The 21,640-nt window shown below is 35.5% G+C and overlaps 1 protein-coding gene across 2 annotated transcripts in view; it reads left to right on the top strand.

The window, feature by feature from the left end:
* Nucleotides 1-4,269: 4,269 nt before the first annotated feature.
* Nucleotides 4,270-21,640, top strand: part of ppp1r1b (protein phosphatase 1, regulatory (inhibitor) subunit 1B) — a 22,870-nt gene continuing 5,499 nt past the window's right edge. For both annotated transcript variants that reach the window (XM_016231064.1, XM_016231063.1), the window contains exons 1-2: nt 4,270-4,639; nt 20,489-20,572. In XM_016231064.1, the coding sequence (XP_016086550.1) occupies nt 4,526-4,639; nt 20,489-20,572 (198 nt within the window). In that variant the 5' untranslated portion in view covers nt 4,270-4,525. The remainder of the gene's footprint in view (nt 4,640-20,488; nt 20,573-21,640) is intronic.

Raw genomic sequence — 21,640 nt, 5'->3', positions numbered from 1 at the left:
GTTCTTGAATGCGAATGGATGATGTTCATCCCTCCCACAGCGTTATTTGGAGAGCATCTTTTCCCGCGTCTCCGACTGCAACGGTCTGTGAGTTTTAGCCATGTGTGATTTCTTTGAGGGCTGCGTAAATGTCTAAATCAAGCTACTTTCTTTAGTGCTGTTGTGTGTAAAGCAAGAGACTCGATCCGGCTTGTGCTACTTCATCCTTTCTGATTCCGTACAAAATGGCATGAGGAAAACTTGAAGTAATTTGCAGTACTTGAGGTGAGGCCTTTCATTCATATTAGCTTGTGCAAAATATGTGTTCTTATTTTGATTTTGGGGGGGGGGTGTATGTCCTCATCCAAATGTTGTTTTCAGGACCACAAGGTTTAGCAAAGTTCATTTAAATCAAAAGCATCTTCAGAAAGACACTGAACTGACTTGAATTTTAGCGCCAGATTTGCCCATTTTGATTTGACTCTGCCAAGTGTACATGTTGTAAACTGATAATAAATGAAAAATGTGGCCGAGTAAAATGTGTCTGGTACATTTTATGTAAACATATGCATGTCCATTTTATCATGCACATTTGTATGCACACTTTGAACATTTTGTAGTGCTGCATTAGATAGGATTTCTGAAGTGCATGCAAAATATGCTGCCATAATACTAGGGTTTTGTAGATGATTGCCATGACATTGCTATGCGGTGGATGTTTTGAGTACGTTGCTATGTGGTTACTAGGGTGTTGAGCATTAGTTTTATTCTCCACCAGGTGCAAAAAAAAAAAAAAAGTCAGATTAGTGAAAAAAAGCCAAATCTCTTGAAAATGTAGTAACACACCTCTACAAGACGAGAAGAGAAAATAAATTTAAGGCAGGTAAGATTTGCTTTTATTTTGCCATTTTTAAATACTTTAACAGTTATAAACATAACTAAAATCTACTTGACTGAAGTTAAATGACTCAAAGTTAGAAGTAAATCTACCCCCATTACTGTTGAGTATTATAATAAAGTAATAATAATAGTGCTGTCAAACGATTAATCGCATCCAAAATAAAAGTTTTTGTTTACAAAATATATGTGTACTGTGTATATTTATTATGTAAATATAAATACAAACACGTGCATGTATTTAAGAAAGATGTTTATATTTTATATATATATAAATTATATTAATATAAATATATACATGTGGGTACATGTAAATATTTTCAAAACATAAAATGTGTGTATTTATATACACAAAATATAAACAGTACACATATATTATGTAAACAAAAACTATTCTTTTGGATGTGATTAATTGCGATTAATCGTTTAGCAGCACTGAATAAGAACAATACAACATTCATGCCTTGAAGTTTAATATAAAGGAGTTTGTTTTAATCAAGAAGCCCCCCCCCCCTGTTCTTTCAGGCAGATTCTCATAGATGCCAAATGGAGATTTAGGACACTGGCATTGAGTGCCGCTAACAGCATGGCTCAAATCGGGGGATTTGGGAAGGTCGAGACGTACACTTGTCAGATTTCATCTGTGAGCAAATGCTGCATTAATATGCGAGTGAGAAAATTTGTGTTCAACCATCTGCAGAATGCGGCATTAAAAAAAACAAGCTAGCCGGCCTGAGTGGTCCACAGCTGCTGACATGGTCATTAGATATTGAATAGTTTGGTTTGTTCCCAGTGGAATTCAGGACTTGGGAAAAATGCGAGTAGAAGAGCAAGGACCATTTGTTGCACTTTTTTGGTATTTATTTTAGTTACGTTAGTCTGAAAATGCTTTGAAATGTATTTAGTTAATTCAATGTGTACCTTAATCGAGCCAGGTATAACACTGCAGTTCATAATGCTTTTTTTTTTAATTTGTTTTAATCAAGAAGCCCCCCCCCCTCCCCTGTTCTTTCAGGCAGATTCTCATAGATGCCAAATGGAGATTTAGGACACTGGCATTGAGTGCCGCTAACAGCATGGCTCAAATCGGGGGATTTGGGAAGGTCGAGACGTACACTTGTCAGATTTCATCTGTGAGCAAATGCTGCATTAATATGCGAGTGAGAAAATTTGTGTTCAACCATCTGCAGAATGCGGCATTAAAAAAAACAAGCTAGCCGGCCTGAGTGGTCCACAGCTGCTGACATGGTCATTAGATATTGAATAGTTTGGTTTGTTCCCAGTGGAATTCAGGACTTGGGAAAAATGCGAGTAGAAGAGCAAGGACCATTTGTTGCACTCTTTTGGTATTTATTTTAGTTACGTTAGTCTGAAAATGCTTTGAAATGTATTTAGTTAATTCAATGTGTACCTTAATCGAGCCAGGTATAACACTGCAGTTCATAATGCTTTTTTTTTTTAAACAACATTTTTTAAATAAATCATTTATACTCAGCAAGGCAGCATTTTATTTGATCCAAATTCAGTAAAAACATAATATTGAAGTTTAAAATAACAGTTTTCTATTTGAATTCATTTTAAAATGCAATTTATCTCTGTGATGTGAAGCGACATTTTCAGCATTACTCCAGTCTTCAGTGTCACACCATTCTAATATGCTGATTTGCTGCTCAAGAAACATTTATTATCAATGTTGAAAACAGTTGTGCTGCTTCATGTTTTTGTGGAGCCTGAAATATATATATTTTTTTTATAAAGAACAGTAGTTATTTGAAATTGTAATCTTTTGTAACATGTCTTTTACCCACTTTTGACCAATTTATTTTGCCCTTTAACCATGAAATATTTACATAGTTTCACAATTATAGTAAATGGGATATAGTATATATGCTTTTTATTTTAGTGAGAATATACAGTTCATATCCAGTTACTGTGCTCAAATCCTGGCTGAAATCTTGTAGCAGTGACTGAGTTTCACTCATTTCCTTTAGTCTCGAATAAGAGTTCAGAAGCAGGTCTGAAGATGCTGACGACAGCTTGATTAAAGCCATTTTTAGTCACTATTTTTGGTGCTCAGCTAAATTTGCAGCTCTCGCATGAACACTTGTGCTGAAATAGACCAGACGGGCAAAGCGGAAACGGTTTGATTTATTTGATGTTTGAGCGCTTAATGTTTATTAGTTTATCTCAAGCAAAATATTAGGGGTAAATGTGACCTAGATGTTTTTTACAGGTCAAATTTGATTTGCGGTCTAAAATGTTTTGGCGTTTTCATTATTTCCTATTAAGCTCATGTTTTATCCACTAGGTGTCGCTAGTATGTCATTGTGTTGAGAGAGGATCTTGTCCTGCTGGAGAGTTTGTGTATATAACTTAAAAGGGTTTTTATTATTTTTGAAAGAAAGACTTCAGAGTCTTTGTAGTGCCCAGGTGTGCATTTGCGTCACAAGATCTTTCAAGTGTTGCTTCAGCTGCTTAATGTCCACTGTTGCTTTAGTATTTAATTTACATTCTATATTGATTAAGGTTTTAACCAGCTTTTAATTTTATATTTTCAGGTTTCGTTTTTAATGTACATTTTAGCAACTGTATAGCCTAACTGTATTTTTCTAAATTCCTTGATGTTTATCTTTTAGAAATGTTAAAATTTCTATTTTTAGTAATTACATTTTTATGCTTTATTTCAATTAACAAAAAAATAAGTTTTTATTAATTTGTTTACAATAACAACATTTAATTTGTCCTGATTTTGTCTGCTAAATTTTTAAAACTTGTGCAGAATTATTTGAAAACCATCATTTATACTGTGTAATAATAACATGCCGAACATTATTTAAAATGTGTTTTGGATGCATTTTATACATATGGTTGTCAAAAAGGTATGTAGAAACTTGAGTCACTTTTAAAATATCTGATTGACATTCATCCAAGTTATCATCTTTTGTGTTACAGAATACAGAGAAAGCAAGTCATACAATGTTAGGGTGACATGAGGGTGGGTAAATAAAGGATTTTCATTTTTTGGTGAACTATCCCTTTAAGTCAGAGCCACTGTAACTGGACAAGTTATTGATGCTGTGCTAAGCATCAAATCAGTGTCACTCCTGATGATTTTCAACATCAACACAGCTATTTAGAATGTGTAAAACTGAAGTATACATTGAAATTTGTTGCGGACATGAATTATTGCCCTCTCTCTATATTTCTCTCGCTCTCTATTAATCTCCTATTCACAAATAGAGGCCAAAAGAGGCTCAGCCAGCTGGATGAGATTATCTCTTTTTTCTGATTAGAAATCAACGTCAGCACACCCCCCTAAAACACGCGAGTGTACCATCCTCTCTCTGAGCTCCGCCCCTCTCCGTCCTCCCGGCTGATATAAGGACGCCTACACCGACTCCAAACACTGTGAGAGGGAGAAAACCAGAGGTCACTGATAAGAGAAAGGAAAAAAAGAGGCCGCCGGCATATCTGAGAGGCTCAACAGACAGACAAATCAGAGAAGAGTCAAGGAGAGAGGAGACAGCGCCACCAGCACTGAAGAAAGCTGCCTGGAGGACGCCACGTGTGTGTGTGCATATGTATGTTGAGACAGGCATAGGTAGATTCCAGGGATATTTGTGAGACTGACAGAGGACCAAAGCACATCATGGATCCCTCGACTCCATCAGAGGGCCCCGTGGAACCCAAAGAAAGGAGGAAAATCCAGTTCGCCGTCCCGCCAACAGAACCGACTCAGCTGGACCCTCGGCAGGTTGAGATGGTAGGACTTTCGCGCACGCACACGCTGACTGGTAGCAATGACCCTTTTGGGCCCTGAGCTACTTTATCCTGGTGAAGCGGTTTAAAGTCACTTTGAAGTGTTAGTGTGCATGATGGAGACTTGAACATTTGCTGAAACTCTTGAACCTGTCAAGGGTCATATTTCCAGCCAAAATCAGATTTACTTAAAACGGATAAGTCTTATTTTTAGTTCTTTAAGAAAAATTCCATTGTGACATTTTCATAAATTTAATGCAAAATAAAAATGGAATTACTGGAATGACTCTAATGTAAAAGAAATTGATATATTTTCATTTTTATTGTAGTTTTTTTATTTATGCTATTTAAATTTTTAATAAAAAGTAAAAAAAAGAAGTAAAACTTGAATTTTTTTTTAAATGTAACATTTTTAAGAGCATTTAAAAAACATTTAAATAAAATATATTTTTTCAAATCTGTTACATGAAGTAGAATCTAATGATGTAATGGAATTTACAAAAAATACAAATGTACAACTTATAATGCAAATGTGTAACTTATGTATGCTCTTCTATGGATGATGTTTTATTTTTAAAAAAATATTTATATTATTATTTATAGCTTATTTAAAAATCTTTAAAAAGTTTTAAAAAATCAAATGTTTAAAATGAAGATTAAAAAATAAGTTCTGTTACAATACAAAATGGAATCAAATGAAAGTAAGGGAAATTACAAAAAAAGTATATAACTTTTTATTCATGCTATTTTAATAAAAAAAAAGGTCCATTTTAAAATAAAAAATGTTACAGAAATGAGAATCTAATGACAAAGGACGTCCTGGGAGAAATGTGCTTATTTATTTATCATTAAAGTAATGCCCAAATGCAAAACAATCTTAATGGTCCGAAAAATAGGCTTCATATTCTGTATGTAAAATATAATTTCTCAATTTTTCTTTTAATGTTGGGGTCAAATGTGACCTGGAGTTATGTTTACCCTACACACTCACTGAGCACGCTCATAAAATGTGAAGTTTTAAGGCTATAAATCTGTCCTGGAAATGGTAAACGGTGTGTGACCTGGACTGGGGTGAGTTGATGTTCTGAATACCTGGATGTGGTTTTATTGCCTCTGCATGCAGTGGGTAAATTGCACCGTGTTCATGTGCATGTTTCTAAGTCCGCTATTGATTTTGGCCTTCAGTTGCATTGCACATACATTTTTGAGATAAAGAGGTGCACGGATGGCTGTGAATCTTTTTTTCTGGATCTCTGTGAGTGCAGATGGAAGATTGTGTGTGTGTGTGTGTCATCCTGGACCAGTTCCCTGTCCTGTTGGTGTTGTAATTTTAGTCTTAAAGTGGGTCGGGGAGCTGTTCTGTACTGCGCTGCTGAAATGCAAAACAATCTTAATGGTCCGAAAAATAGGCTTCATATTCTGTATGTAAAATATAATTTCTCAATTTTTCTTTTAATGTTGGGGTCAAATGTGACCTGGAGTTATGTTTACCCTACACACTCACTGAGCACGCTCATAAAATGTGAAGTTTTAAGGCTATAAATCTGTCCTGGAAATGGTAAACTGTGACCTGGACTGTGGTGAGTTGATGTTTTGGATACCAGGATGTGGTTTTATTGCCTCTACATGCACTGGGTCAACTGCACTGTGTTCATGTGTATGTTTCTAAGTCCGCTATTGATTTTGGCCTTCAGTTGCATTGCACATACATTTTTGAGATAAAGGAGTGCACCAACGGCTGTGAATTTGTCTTTTTTTCTGGATCTCTGAGAGTGCAGATGGAAGATTGTGTGTGTGTGTGTGTCATCCTGGACCAGTTCCCTGTCCTGTTGGTGTTGTAATTTTAGTCTTAAAGTGGGTCGGGGAGCTGTTCTGCTGTTCTCAGAGATAGGCCAGCGAATCATCCTCACGAGACACAAGTTAAAAGAGGTGAGAGGAAGAGAAGCCCGATACGTCTGAGCTCTATAGCAGTTCACATAAACATTTGAAAACGCATTTATTCGGTAAAGGTATTATTCATACAAAAGTGAAGATACGTGCATTAGTTACTCACCAAATTGACTTTTTAATGGAACACCAAAAGAGAAGATTGGAAAAATGTCTCCGCTCCAAACAGTCTATTTTAGTATCATTGAGACACTATATTTATTGTCTTGAATCAGCTTTTATTTTTATATTTTTCCTTTTAATTTTATTTAAAATGTTAGTAGTTTATTTGCTTTCATTTTTAATATTTTGTTTTTGTTATTTTAGTACATCAAATTAAGCTAGTTTAAGTACATATAGTTTACGTAAGTTATCAATTTTTATTTTATTTTTATTTATTTTTTTAATTTTAGTTTCAGGTTTAATTGTAGTTAACTATAATAATAATCCTGTCTCCACTTCACACCAAAATGTCAAAAAAAAAATCACCATTATAGCATTACAAACATAGTAAAAATGATGTAAAAAGTTCTAAACCGATAAACAGACAAGACATTGTCATTACAATCGTATGAATCTTTTTTTTGTTTTTTTTTAAGTTTGAGCTCAAACCAATTTTTGAGTTGATCTAGTTTACAAATTTGGCTGTTCATATAGGTTTGAAACTACATGAGGGTGAGAAAATGGTGACAGAACTCAAGCGTAGCGTTAGTTCTGGCAGGTCACGTTAGTCAAGCTCGCATCAGCTGACTCTCAGCTGATCCCCATCTACCTATAGGAATACGACACCTATCTAAGCACTCATATATAAGGTCCCTCAGTATTATCAGCCGTTTTCGCATTGCTCAATAGCTAATTACCCTCCTCCATCCCCAGCTCCTCCTCTGTCAGTCAGAATTCAGCCTTCTGATTATCCTTTGAATCAGACTAATTCTAAAATGTGTACATTAAAAATTATTGAACTTTAACGAAATCTGCAATACATTTATGTTGGTTCTGTTCAGTTTACCCTGGGGGGGTTATCGCTGCTGTCCCTGCTCTCATCCATGCTAGGCTGCATGGATGCGCAGGGAGTTCTTGCCCAGAACAGAACCATACCGCCAATCCAAACTGTACGCTAATTGTCAATCATCTTTGACGATAATGGTCCTGACAGAATTTATATTTTTGCATGAACCATTCATTTAAATTCAAGTGTAATGTTCTGTATGGAAAGTATGTGTGTTGTGAAGACATTGTGTCCTTTAAGCCTCTTGAGATGGACGCATATGCTGTGCTTGTTAGTGCCAGATTTCATGAATGGATGGGTTGCGCCGGGTTCTAGTGCTGGCAGAGCAGAGGGTGTGACATGAACAAAACCTGATGATCATCTACTCTAGCCTGATTTCAAATTATCCAAAGTGCATCTTGAGCTTCAATGAAAGGAAGAACATCTGATCATTTTGTCTTAAATTTAAATCTAAGGTTGTTTCCAACATCATTTGATGATGTGTACATCAGCTTCTTCCTTAATCGTATTTTGAGGCACATGGAAACAGTCCAGCAGCGTCTGTGGAACAGCTTGAGCTGAATGAGTTTTTTCTGGCTCTCTGGTTTCTAACTGAATCTTCCGGCCATGTTTCAAAATTGCGCATGCAGCTAAGTAGTTAATCAGATATATCTATATATATATATCATCAAGGAAGCATTACATTCATCAAAATTGACAGTAAAGAAATTGATAATGTTAGAATAGATTTCTATTTCAAATAAATGCTGTTTTCCATTCATTGTGTTTTCTATTCATAGTGTTTTTACAAAAATATGAAGCATCAATTGTTTTCAACATTGATAATGATAAGAAATGTTTCTTGAGCAGCAAATCAGCATATCGGAATGATTTCTGAAGGATCATGTGACACTGAAGACTGGAGTAATGATGCTGAAAATTCAGCTTTGCATCACAGGCATAAATTACATTTGAAAATATATTCCAATAAAACAATGAAAAATGCATTTATTAATCTTAGTTAATGTTGATTCCAGCTAAAGTTAACAAAGATTAATAAAACAAATGTATTGCTCATTGTTAGTTAATATTAGTTAATGGATTCAATATAGTTAACAAATGGAACTTTATTGTAAAGTGTTTCCAAGAATGTAATAAGAAAATGCAAAGAAAATTATTTTTGCAGTGCAAATGAAACCTGACTGTCGTGCGTCACTATGTGGACACCACAAAGGACTTGGACAGGGTTGCGTGCCACTTATTAACTTCATATATTAACAGAAATCAGGGTTGCTACTTCACCGTCCTAGTTTTTATAATTGCCTTCGAACCCTCAGCTACTTTTGAAACAAGGACCTCTTAAGAACAGAGATCACTGAAGACATCAGGATGTGAACTAGTAACCCGCTTCATTTCTTTATATTAAACACCCATCATTACATTCACCTTTATCTTATTTAGGATACACACTAGATGAAGTACAGCTGACGCTGATCCAAACTATGGATTCTATATATACGGCAGCACAGTTTAACTTTAGATGTCCCAAAGGGGATAAAACACCCAGGGAACTTCATCAGCCTAGATCTGAATTTCATTATGAGGCTGAAATGAATGTCTGTTACACAAAATTATGAAAAAAAAAAATGTTTGGATAAAGGGAAAAATTAACACCTAGTTTAGAGTAACATTAGTGTAAAAATAGATATTTTGCCCTATAGTTTACTTCTAATTGAATGATACCATAAGGACCACTAATGTTTTTCCTGTTGCACCCAGGGAACTTCATCAGCCTAGATCTGAATTTCATTATGAGGCTGAAATGAATGTCTGTTACACAAAATTATGAAAAAAAAATGTTTGGATAAAGGGAAAAATTAACACCTAGTTTAGAGTAACATTAGTGTAAAAATAGATATTTTGCCCTATAGTTTACTTCTAATTGAATGATACCATAAGGACCACTAATGTTTTTCCTGTTGTTTTTTTTTTGTGATGGGGTCACATGGGGAAGTTGTCATTGATAACATGCCCTGCTATTGGGTTTTAGAAATTGTATTTTTTCACACAGTGAAAAAAAGCAAGACAATGCACTTCATTGTAGAGTTTAAGTAAACAGGAAAAAGCAATGGTGTACAGGACAAAACATGAAGAGTGATGCTCATGAGTGGTTTATATAAGAGAGCGATTTAGTGTAGACGCACAATCTGCATGACAAACACTGCTTTAGGAAACATCTAATACAAATACAAACAAATATAAATGTAAACCAGTATTTTACTGAACTCATTTAAACTACAGTATACTAGCATTTTGTTTTAAAGGTTTTGTAAGAAGCTTCTTATACGCATTCCAAGGCTGCATTTATTTATAGTAATATTGTGAAATAGTTTTAAAATGTAATTTATGCCTGTGATCAAAGCTGAATTTTCAGCATCATTACTCCAGTCTTCAGTGTCACATGATCCTTCAGAAATCATTCTAATATGCTGATTTGCTGCTATACATATAAGCCAGTGATTCTAGAGAGAATGACCACAAGATTATCGTTTCCCATGCGATTAATCTCTCTGAAGGTAAATGTCACTGTATTATTGTGCTCTCTAATCTACAGATTGCTATCAGAGCTGTCAGACATTCATCTGATTGGGAGAAGTTGTGAGAGTATTTATACTGGCCTAACCTAAAGGACACTAGGGGTTTATTGATTACCGTCTCTTTACCTATGACCTAAAAATGCACATGGTCATCACGCAAGCCACTAGACTAAACAGCTCCTGCGCTTATAGAATAGAAGGAGAGTGAAGTATTGATCAACTAGAGCAGGGGTGGCGAACGTCGGTCCTGGAGAGCCGCAACCCTGCAGAGTTTTGCTTCAACCCTAATCAAACACACCTGAACAAGCTAATCAGAATCTGAAAGGTTATTAGGAAGCTACAGGCAGGTGAGCTTTAATTAGGGTTGGAGCTGAGCTTTGCAGGGCTGCGGCTCTCCAGGACCGGAGTTCGCCACCCCTGAACTAGAGGAATGTTCTGGGTTCAATACAACTGAAGCTCTATTGACAGACTGTGACATGTTGTTGAGTTCCACACACTGCCATTTATTTCATTTTTAGGCAGTTTGAAGCACTGATGCATAGCTTTTATTTGTTGGTTTTGGGTTAGTCTGTGGGATCTGTCATTCGTGGTGTAGTGCGGTGGTTGCAGCACAGGTTGGGCATGAGTTTGTTGGTTTGGTTTGCTTTCTATCGGCAGTGAACTTTCAGCCCTTGACCTCACTCAAGGGTCCCTATAAAAGTGGAATGCAAGTTGCTTTGGATAAAACCATCTGCAAATTGAGCAAACATTTTATTTTACTTTTTGTTTCTTTTCTTTTATAATAGATCGGATTTAGATTTTTTTGTTTTGTTGTATAATAGACTGTGCAGTTTTTTTATTTTATGATCAACTGGATGTAGGTTTTTTTATTTTATAATAGAGTAGATGTAGATTTTTTTTTTAATTTATAATAGAATAGATGTAGATTTTATTTCATTTATAGTAGGCAGGATGTAGATTTGACTGAATGTAGATTTTATTTTATTTTTTGAATAATAATGATCCTAATTTACAATAGAATAGATGCAGATTTTTTATTTTATAATAGACCATGTGATTTTGTTTTAAATTATATAATAGATTGGATATAGATTTTATTTTATATTAATATGAATATAGATTTTATTTGTTTTTATAACAGCCTGGATGTAGATTTTTATTTTAAACAAGTTTTAAATGGTTTTTAATTATAAATTATAATATAACAATTTGAGTGAAAAGTTGACGCTTGAATTTTATGAATTTGTCTTAGTATTTGGTGTGTTTCATTTTGCATTATTGACAACAGCACATGAACAAAACTTAATGCTCATGTTCTCCAGCTTTGAGAATGATCCAAGTAAGCATATAAGTGACTTAGCAACAGTGCAGAAATATAAATATTTCTTATCCATTTTATAACTCTTTATTCTCATACTTTAATAAACTTTAATAACAGTTACTTTCAGATTTTAACTATATTTTAAATCTCAGATTTCCAATGTGGCCTCAGACTCTAAATATAGCTTGAAACTAAAAGCAAAAGGGCACATAATATATTACATAAGGCGACGGTGCCTGCTTGTATTATAAAGAGGTGATGACAGCGCCAGAGATTGAGATTATGTAATTTGTGCAGTGCGAAACTGTCATTGAACTCTCACAATGGTCAAGCTATGCTCCACAGCCAGTGACTGGAAATCTGCGTTGCAGAGAAATACGGCCTTCTGGGACACGAGTGAAAAACACTGCGTAAAAAGTTGCTAGACTCTGGATTTCACAGTTAATCCACTATCTACACACACAGACTCATTGACGTCACAAGGTGACCTTTGGTGCCGTGTGTGTTTGTGGGTAAACAGAAATGAACTATTTCCACAGGGACAGACACCATCAGATTCACTGCTCAATTCATGCTGAAGTGCATCTTAGATGCAAGATGTGTATGTCCAGCTTCTTTTAGCAGAGCCCTACAAAAACATACTCTGGTGCTATCGTGGTACTTCGATATATACACTGCATACCATGGTATTAAATGATTACTGTATTCATATACAATATGGTACTCCAGGGTAAAGAATACTATGGTACTATCATGGCAAACGGTCCAATCCAACACATAATAGTAATGGTATCATGCTTCTGCATGTCTAAAAAGTACCAAGATGGGCTACATTTAGCATGTTTTTTGTTACTGAAAAACAAGGAAAAGTTTGACTTGAGAGTAATTTAATTAAACATATTTGCTTGGTGATATAAATCATAATTATATACATTATTATTACAGTAAATTGAGCCACACATTTGAGAAAAAAATGAGTGTGTGTGTGTGTGTGTGTGTGTATATATATATATTGGCCCTTCCAGGCCACTTTTCTGCAGAGATTTGATCCAACCCTGATATGACTCACCTGCCTGTAGCCTTCTAGTAGTCTTGAAGACAATGATTAGCTGGTTCAGGTGTGTTTGATTAGGGTTGGAGCTAACCTCTGAAGGAAAGTGGCCTGGAAGGGCCAAGTTTGCCCACACCTGCCCTATACAGTCTTTCCAATCTTAGTGGTAACCTTCAAACTCACTTGTGAACCTTCTTCATTGTAGTGACGTGCATTACGGAACATCAGCTTCATGTCCTCCATCATGGCGTCCTCGCTGGGGTATCTGTCAGAGCGGATGTTGTGGTCGATGGTCCTCAGGTCCACTGGCTCCAGTATAATCTTGTAGTAGTCCGGGTAGTCTTTTTTTGAGGGCTTGACCATAAATAGGTCACAGAGTCTCCGGCCTGTGCCCATCTCCCGAGCCTCTGCCACAGCAGCGTACAGAGCCTTCATGCGGTTCTTCTTTGTGTTCTTCTTATAGCTGCCAGATTTGATACGTTAGGACCAAAAGCAACTGTCACCTTCGCATAGCGTGAAAGTTTTAAGACTATAACAAGCTCCTAACATATAAGTATTTTACTAATGCTGTGAATGTACCTTTTGCGCTTGGTGCTGCCCCCATCAGAAAGAGTAGATGACAGCATGCTATCTCCATCTTCATCATCTCTCCTCGTCAGTTCTTTCCTCTTCATCTGAATATATACACACACATACCCAAATATAGATTGCATCTGGATTCTTTCTGTATGTCAAATGTTGGTGGAGCATGTTCACAGTTGTTGGGATGAACTATATTTAGTTTCCTATATACAGTATAGTTCATGTTTATAAGCCCTCAGTTCTCCCTTAGGCTTTGCAAGTTCTTGTTTGTAGATGGTGGTTTTCTCCTTAGTTGTTCCTGTTTCCTGATTAAAAGTATATTTCCTTGCTATTCCTCTTCAATAGAGTTTCTTCTTGAAACCACATTACGTAACAATAATACAGATATTGTTGTTATGAAGTAATACACAAGATATTGTTGGCACAAATTAAGAATATTTTCCCACAACTTGTTACATTGTGTCCACGTTGTACTAATTTGTTCCATCATTTTAGATACATTTTTGGCCATTAATATATCTTGGGAACAACTTCTTAATTAGTTTTTTGTTGGTTTCAAGGGATATTTGTCTTCATGAATAAGAGATAAGAGGGATTGCTTATGGAATAATAACACTTTTTGGGATTTGTGTTTTTCAGATAAAGTCTTATAATTGAAAGAGACGCAGCTAAGATTATTCAACAAACTCTGCTCCTTTTTTATCATCATTACTTCGTCTCCTGCTTCTGCTCTTCACTTGGCTTTACTTAGTCAACTTCTTGGCTGATAGAAGACTGTTAATACAGTTTTAATACATAACACTGGTTTTGGTACCAGACAAGACTTGCTGTTAACAGGTTTTGGGTATTAGACAAATTTGTTGACTAGTTGTTTCCAGACTAAATTGATTTTTGAACTCTGATCTAATGCAATAACATTCATGCACTTTTAAGAGTGGCTTAAATGGCTAAATACTTTTTGGGGACGCATGTACAAACCCAACTAAAAAAGTTGGGACACTGTACAAATTGTGAGTAAAAAAGGAATGGAATATTTACAAATCTCATAAACTTATATTTTATTCACAATAGAATATAGATAACATATCAAATGTTGAAAGTGAGACATTTTGAAATGTCATGCCAAATATTGGCTCATTTTGGATTTCATGAGAGCTACACATTCCAAAAAAGTTGGGACAGGTAGCAATAAGAGGCCGGAAAAGTTAAATGTACATATAAGGAACAGCTGGAGGACCAATTTGCAACTTATTAGGTCAATTGGCAACATGATTGGGTATAAAAAGAGCCTCTCAGAGTGGCAGTGTCTCTCAGAAGTCAAGATGGGCAGAGGATCACCAATTCACCCTATGCTGCGGCGAAAAATAGTGGAGCAATATCAGAAAGGAGTTTCTCAGAGAAAAATTGCAAAGAGTTTGAAGTTATCATCATCTACAGTGCATAATATCATCCAAAGATTCAGAGAATCTGGAACAATCTCTGTGCGTAAGGGTCAAGGCCGGAAAACCATACTGGATGCCCGTGATCTTCGGGCCCTTAGACGGCACTGCATCACATACAGGAATGCTGCTGTAATGGAAATCACAACATGGGCTCAGGAATACTTCCAGAAAACATTGTTGGTGAACACAATCCACCGTGCCATTCGCCATTGCTAGCTAAAACTCTATAGGTAAAAAAATAAGCCATATCTAAACATGATCCAGAAGCGCAGGTGTTTTCTCTGGGCCAAGGCTCATTTAAAATGGACTGTGGTAAAGTGGAAAACTGTTCTGTGGTCAGACGAATCAAAATTTGAAGTTCTTTTTGGAAAACTGGGACGCCATGTCATCTGGACTAAAGAGGACAAGGACAACCCAAGTTGTTATCAGCGCTCCGTTCAGAAGCCTGCATCTCTGATGGTATGGGGTTGCATGAGTGCGTGTGGCATGGGCAGCTTACACATCTGGAAAGGCACCATCAATGCATATCCAAGTATCCAAGTTCTAGAACAACATATGCTCCCATCCAGACGTCGTCTCTTTCAGGGAAGACCTTGCATTTTCCAATGCCAGACTGCCAGACCACATACTGCATCAATTACAACATCATGGCTGCGTAGAAGAAGGATCCGGGTACTGAAATGGCCAGCCTGCAGTCCAGATCTTTCACCCATAGGACAAAGAAGACCTAAAACAGTTGAGCAACTAGAAGCCTGTATTAGACAAGAATGGGACAACATTCCTATTCCTAAACTTGAGCAACTTGTCTCCTCAGTCCCCAGACGTTTGCAGACTGTTATAAAAAGAAGAGGGGATGCCACACAGTGGTAAACTTGGCCTTGTCCCAACTTTTTTGAGAAGTGTTGATGCCATGAAATTTAAAATCAACTTATTTTTCCCTTAAAATTATACATTTTCTCAGTTTAAACATTTGATATGTCATCTATGTTGTATTCTGAATAACATATTGAAATTTGAAACTTCCACATCATTGCATTCTGTTTTTATTCACATTTTGTACAGTGTCCCAACTTTTTTGGAATCGGGTTTGTATATATACTGTATGTATTGAATAAAGTGTATAGAGTATATATAAAATAGTCAACATCTATATATATTTTATATTTATTAAAATGTATTTTATTATATATTATTCAAATAATTGTCGCTCAGTTTACTGTAATTTTTATGTACATATCTGAGCAGCTAGGTTGTTGCTTGCAATTTGTTTTTTAAAATGTCTCTAAACCATGAGCATTTCTAGTCTGCAATGCGAAAAATTTTGTAACTGTTTGTGTAAAAGTAAAACACAAATAATTTAACAACCTGAGGGAAAGGAGGACTCATAATATCATAATGGCAAATCCATCTGGAACACAGGACTTTCTGCTTGCGTAGAAAATGCTGTTAACCTGTCATCATCACAACTGTTTTGTTAATTTAATGTGTCTGCACCTCGTGTAAAGAGAGTTACCAAAAACCAGGAAAGATTTTGAGTGCTCTAGTTATATTATGTGTACAAAGATGTGGCCGATATGGTCTTTTCCTCTGTACAATGATGTCATTTGTGTACGTAACATGAGGTGTGACTTGAGTCAGAGCATAAGAACTTTATCGTTTTTAGGATAAAATGCCTGTCAACCACAAAAAGTGGTTTGGTTTGTCTGACAAAAAAAACATCAAGTGTTTAAAGAACTATATAAACTGGATGTTTGTACTTTCCTTGAGTAAATATGAGTGGTGTTGCTGCCATGATGCTAAGGTGCTATGGATAATTGCAAAGATGTTGCGATGTAGTTAAGGTTTTTTAAAATGTTTTTATTCATTTTGCTGCATGTTTGCTAGGATTTTCTTCTGACTGGCTTTAATGTGTTATGCGGTTGCTATGGTGTTCTAACTGGTTTAAATTTGTTCTTATGTGGTTGCTGGGGTGTTCTAAGTGGTTTTGATGTGTTATGTGGTTGCTATGGTGTTCTGAGTGTTTCTAATGTGTGACTATGTGGTTGCTAGGGTGTTTTAAGTGGATTTAATGTGTTAGGTGGTTGTTAAGGTGTTCCAAGTAGTTTTAATGTGTTGTTAAGTGGTTGCTAGGGTGTTCCGAGTGATTCTAATGTGTAGTTATAGGGATTTTAGGGTGTTTTAAGTGGCTTTAATGTTTTATGTGGTTGTTAAGGTGTTCTACGTGGTTTTAATGTGTTATGTGGTTGCAAAGGTGTTCTAAGTGGCTTTAATGTGTTATGCGGTTGCTAGGGTGTTCTGAGTGGTTTTAATGTTTTATGCAGTTGCTAGGGTGTTTTAAGTGGTCTTAATGTGTTATGTGGTTGCTAAGGTGTTCTAAGTGGTTTTAATGTTTTATGCAGTTGCTAGGGTGTTTTAAGTGGTTTCAATGTGTTATGTGGTTGCTGGGGTGTTCTGAGTGGTTCTAATGTGTTCTTATGTGGTTGTTAGGGTGTTCTGAGTGGTTTTATTGTGTTATGTGGTTACTAGGGTGTTCTAAGTAGTTTTAAGATGTTATGCGGTTGCTAGGGTGTTCTGATTGGTTCTAATGTGTTGTTATGCTAAGTGGTTTCAGTCTATTACTGTGTGGTTTCTAGGGTGCTCAGAGGGGTTCATGCATGTTGCTTTGTGGTTTCTAGGGTGTCAGATTGATTTTAGTGTGTCACTGTGGTTTCTAAGGGTTTTCTAAGTGGTTTCAGCATGTTGCTTTGTTGTTGTTAGTGCACTGCTTACTGTGACCTTATTCTATGCATCACACTGATGCATTAAACTGCTGATCATTACAGGTCATTGTAGAGAACAAAATCATAAATATGTAGTTTACTTGCTTTGCATCAGATAAAACTTTGGCAAAACCAGTGATCATTTCCTCTTCCAAAGTGCTGGTTTTATCAACCCCAAGACCTTATAAATAAGTCTCCAGACAAACTGATACTCTTGAAATTTGTGTAAAGTCAGCCGGCCTGACTAGAGTTTAGTGTGTAATATGCATCAGACGGTCAGTGAACAGACATACTGTGTTGTCTAAGGCTGCAGGAAATATAGAATAGTGCAGGAACACATGCATGCCAGTTTTGTTTTGAGAGCATAATACTGACACAGCCAATTAGGGAAAATGCTAATGCACATCCAAGAGTGAAAAAGGCTGGAGATGGAAAAGTTTGCGAATTGCACAACCTTTTTCTTTTTTTCAGTGTGAGGGAGACAATGTTTTATGTCTGTTGGCAATTATGTGTATACATGGCATATGTAAAAGAAAATCTGGGAAAGAATGTTCTTTTCTTTTCTTTAGACTGCATGTAGTTCTGAGAAGAAACTATCTGGATTTCTGCATGATTGGCTTCAAAAAATGTCCTCTGAACCGCATCAAAGTTTGTTGTAGCATACGACACAAAAGCCTGTGTTTCTGTTTCACCCCTACAATGTGGCACCATCACTGAACAAATGTTCATTTTGTGAGTCTTCACGTTGTGGAGGAGGATTTGCCACAGAACACCTGGTTTCCTCCAGAGCACTGTGAACTCTGCTCCAGTGCTGCTGAAGAACATCCAGGTGGCCTTGTGGGACATTTAAAAGGGCGACAATTATTTCTTGTCCTTTATTTGGAGAGCTTGTTAGTAACACTCAGTTTACACATTTTACTCTTATTCAGTGTTTTTTATTATGTAGACTAAAGCACAAAAAAGCTTTATCTACAGCAAATGTTTGAGTTCGAGCCAAAAATGGCCAGCTACAGAACCTTTTTAAATGCAGGGTAGATGATTTGGTTCAAAAACTTTTTTTTTGTTAAGCTGGTTAAGTCACATCCCGATAGCAATCAATCACTGAGTTAAGTGGTCTAAATGTATTTATATCATCTGTGGAAGGCGTAGAAGCATAAAATGTTTGTCCAATCATATCCCTCGGTCCGAATGCTGCGATAAGCTGTTCTAACCTGCCTGTCAATGTATGTATTTGCCTACATTCACACGCCCTGTTCACGCAGACATGATACGTCATCAGTGCCGTCCATTACGCTACTGCAGACCGAGTGAGAATGGAAGGCGTTATTATTGTAATATTATGAACTTTGTACTGTAATGTTTTCTCGCCGGTGAATGAGACCGCATTCATGTGTTTTGGAGGAGGCGTGGCTTTGGAGAGTGATTTGCAGGGAGGGTGGGATCTTATGCTTTTAAAGCTAGCTTGCTATTGCTAGCCTCTCTGAAATTGGCCAATCTTTAAGGTATATAAAGAACATTTTATTATTTGGTTCTTCAGAAACCATGTTTCTCTGTAATGAAAAATCTTAAAAATAACATGAAGAACCTTGGAATCTTTCCATTCCGCATTCCGGTTCTTTATAGTGGAAAAAGACTCTTTAGATTATTAAAATGTTCTTTACACTAAGAAAAATTGTTATTTTCAGAACTGTTCACTGAAAGGTTCTCTGGGGAACCCAAAATAGTTCTATGGCATCACCCTTTTAGGATCTTTATATTTAAGAGTGTTAATGTCAAGAACTACTTTTGATCTCTATATTCTTGATAGAGCCTTGCATGTTAAAAAATAACCAATTAATAACTTTTATTTTTTTAGGGTGAAAGTTTGTACTTATCTAAGGATACGTTGACATGACACCGATGTAACAAAAACCGAAAGGTTTTTCCTTTGTGCTTTTGAAAAATTTCACGTACAAACACTGATCCATGAAAATGACTAAAAACACTTATGCATGCCTGGCCAGTAGGTGGCGATATCACTTTGTAAACAAACACTACATGCCTGCGCACATACACACATATGCCTATAGACTGAAAATGTAATGTGCATTACATCACCATTTTCACAAATTTGTGTTTTTGTAGTTTACTCAGAGATGATAACGGTATCGTTTCCACAGATTGCACTTTTTCAAAAGTTTGCATTTTTAGGCCCCCAAAATGCCATTGTTGTGAAAATGAATGGCAAAAATGTTTTCAGTCTTTAGTTGAAAACGGTGTTGTGTAAAAAAAACCCCAGAGAGTTTAGCTCTAACCTTGATCAAACTTGCCCTGTAACTTTCTAGTAATCCAGAAGGCCTTGATTAGCTTGTTCAGGTGTGATTGATTAGGGTTGGAGCTAAACTCTGCAAGGCTGGATTTGAACTGCTGTGTTTAAGGAAGCCTTGTGTAATCCTTCAAGGCTTCTGTTGTTCTACTTCAAGGTTCCTCTGAAATCTAATCAGGTTCTCTTTTGATCAGTGCTCTTCACTTGGGTTTAGTTTGGGATTGAACTTATTGACTGGTTACCTCATTTTCAAATAAGTTTGACAATTGATTTGTGAAATTGCATTTATCTGCAATTATCAATTGTAAATAAAACTGGAGGTAAATTTGTCTTTGGCCCAACTGTGAAGGTCACATAAACTATTCTCTTTTAGTGAACTTTCAGTTAAGAATTGTGAGGTTTCAGTTAGGATTTTGCCATGATGTGGGTTTGTTTATCTGGCAGAGTTCCTAGAGGACTAGGAGATTAGGTGAGGAAGAGCTATTTTCTTGAGATCATTAGTCAGTCAGTTCTCTGTGTAGCTCCGTTGTGCTCTAGAGTCACTTTTTCCATTTGTGTCCTTGTGCATTTGATATCAGGCAGATTTGTATGAATGTTTTCTGTTCAGGGACTGTTGGATAGAGGAAATCGAAAGGGTTTGAGTGGAGGGAGGCTTCAGATACAGTTATCTAATTCACTTTTTTGGCCAAGCTGTCACACGTGCAATGACATATATTCAAAATGTCCTCATTAAAGTCAACATCTAAAACAGGGTTTCCCAAATGGGGATATTGCAGGGGGTTTGTGATAGACTGTGGGAGAAATGAATGGCAAATAAATACAAATGTAAAGTAAACTAATATTTATTCTTTCATTAACAATTCTCTACTGCTTGTCTTTCAGATTCGACGACGAAGACCCACACCTGCCACTTTGTTCAAGGTAGCAGACCAAACATCTCCTGAGGATGACATCTCCACCCATCAGGTACCACACTGCCACCTCAGTGCTGGAGGTTAAACTACATTCATAATACATTCGCATGTAAAAGATGAATGAATGAACTATGTTGAATTTATGTATAGCTTTATGTTGTGTATATCCCTTACAATAAACATACTGTGGCCAAGTGATTATACAGTGATGATATTATAGATTATATACATATACTGTTGTATCTCTATGATACATGCTAAATAATACCATAGTAATATGGTAAAATTAATATATATAATTAATATATATAAAGCATTTTTCATAATAATTTCAAGATTTGTTCTTGCTGTTTTTTTATCCATTTACAATATTTACCAAAAAAAAATTTATATTCCTATCAGGGTTATTACCATTAAATAAAACTATAAAACATTTTCTTACTTGAAATAATATAAACATTAAATAAAATAAATATAAAATATTGTTGAATTACTAAAATAACAAACTAAATAAACTACAAACTTAAAAACTATATATATACGTATTAAAAAAGCTAATAAAAATGACAAAAACACAACAAAATTACTAAAACTCTAAAATAAAACGAAAATGAAAACAGAAAAAAGAATCAAATCTAATTCAAAATATTAACAAAAGCTATAATAGCATATCAATGATACTAAAATGATATTGTTAATTATTATTATTATTATTAAGATTAATAGGAATATTAATTAATTGTATAAGTATTATATGTAATGATTATTTTAATTTATATAATTATAATTTATGATTTTGCATGATGTTTGACCTATATACTTTATTGTAATATTAGTACATTATGATATTTGATATTATATATGTTTGACTTTCAGGATTTTTTTTACCTTTGTATAACAAAAATAATTGTGTAGGGTTGACACTTGATGTCCAATGTAAAATCAGTTGAGATATCTATACGTATGTGTGTGTGTGTGTGTGTGTGTGTGTGTGTGTGTGTGTGTGTGTGTGTGTGTGTGTGTGTGTAATATAATATAAATTAATATATAAATGATTAATATATTAATATAATAAAAATATTATTTATTTTGTTTTGTAAAACTGTACTTATATTTCAGA

The sequence above is a fragment of the Sinocyclocheilus grahami genome, unplaced genomic scaffold (assembly GCF_001515645.1).
Source record: "Sinocyclocheilus grahami isolate Dianchi unplaced genomic scaffold, SAMN03320097.WGS_v1.1 scaffold382.1, whole genome shotgun sequence".
NCBI lineage: Eukaryota > Metazoa > Chordata > Actinopteri > Cypriniformes > Cyprinidae > Sinocyclocheilus > Sinocyclocheilus grahami.
Note: the sequence above shows the minus strand (reverse complement) of the source record. Positions and strands in the feature narration are given on the sequence as shown.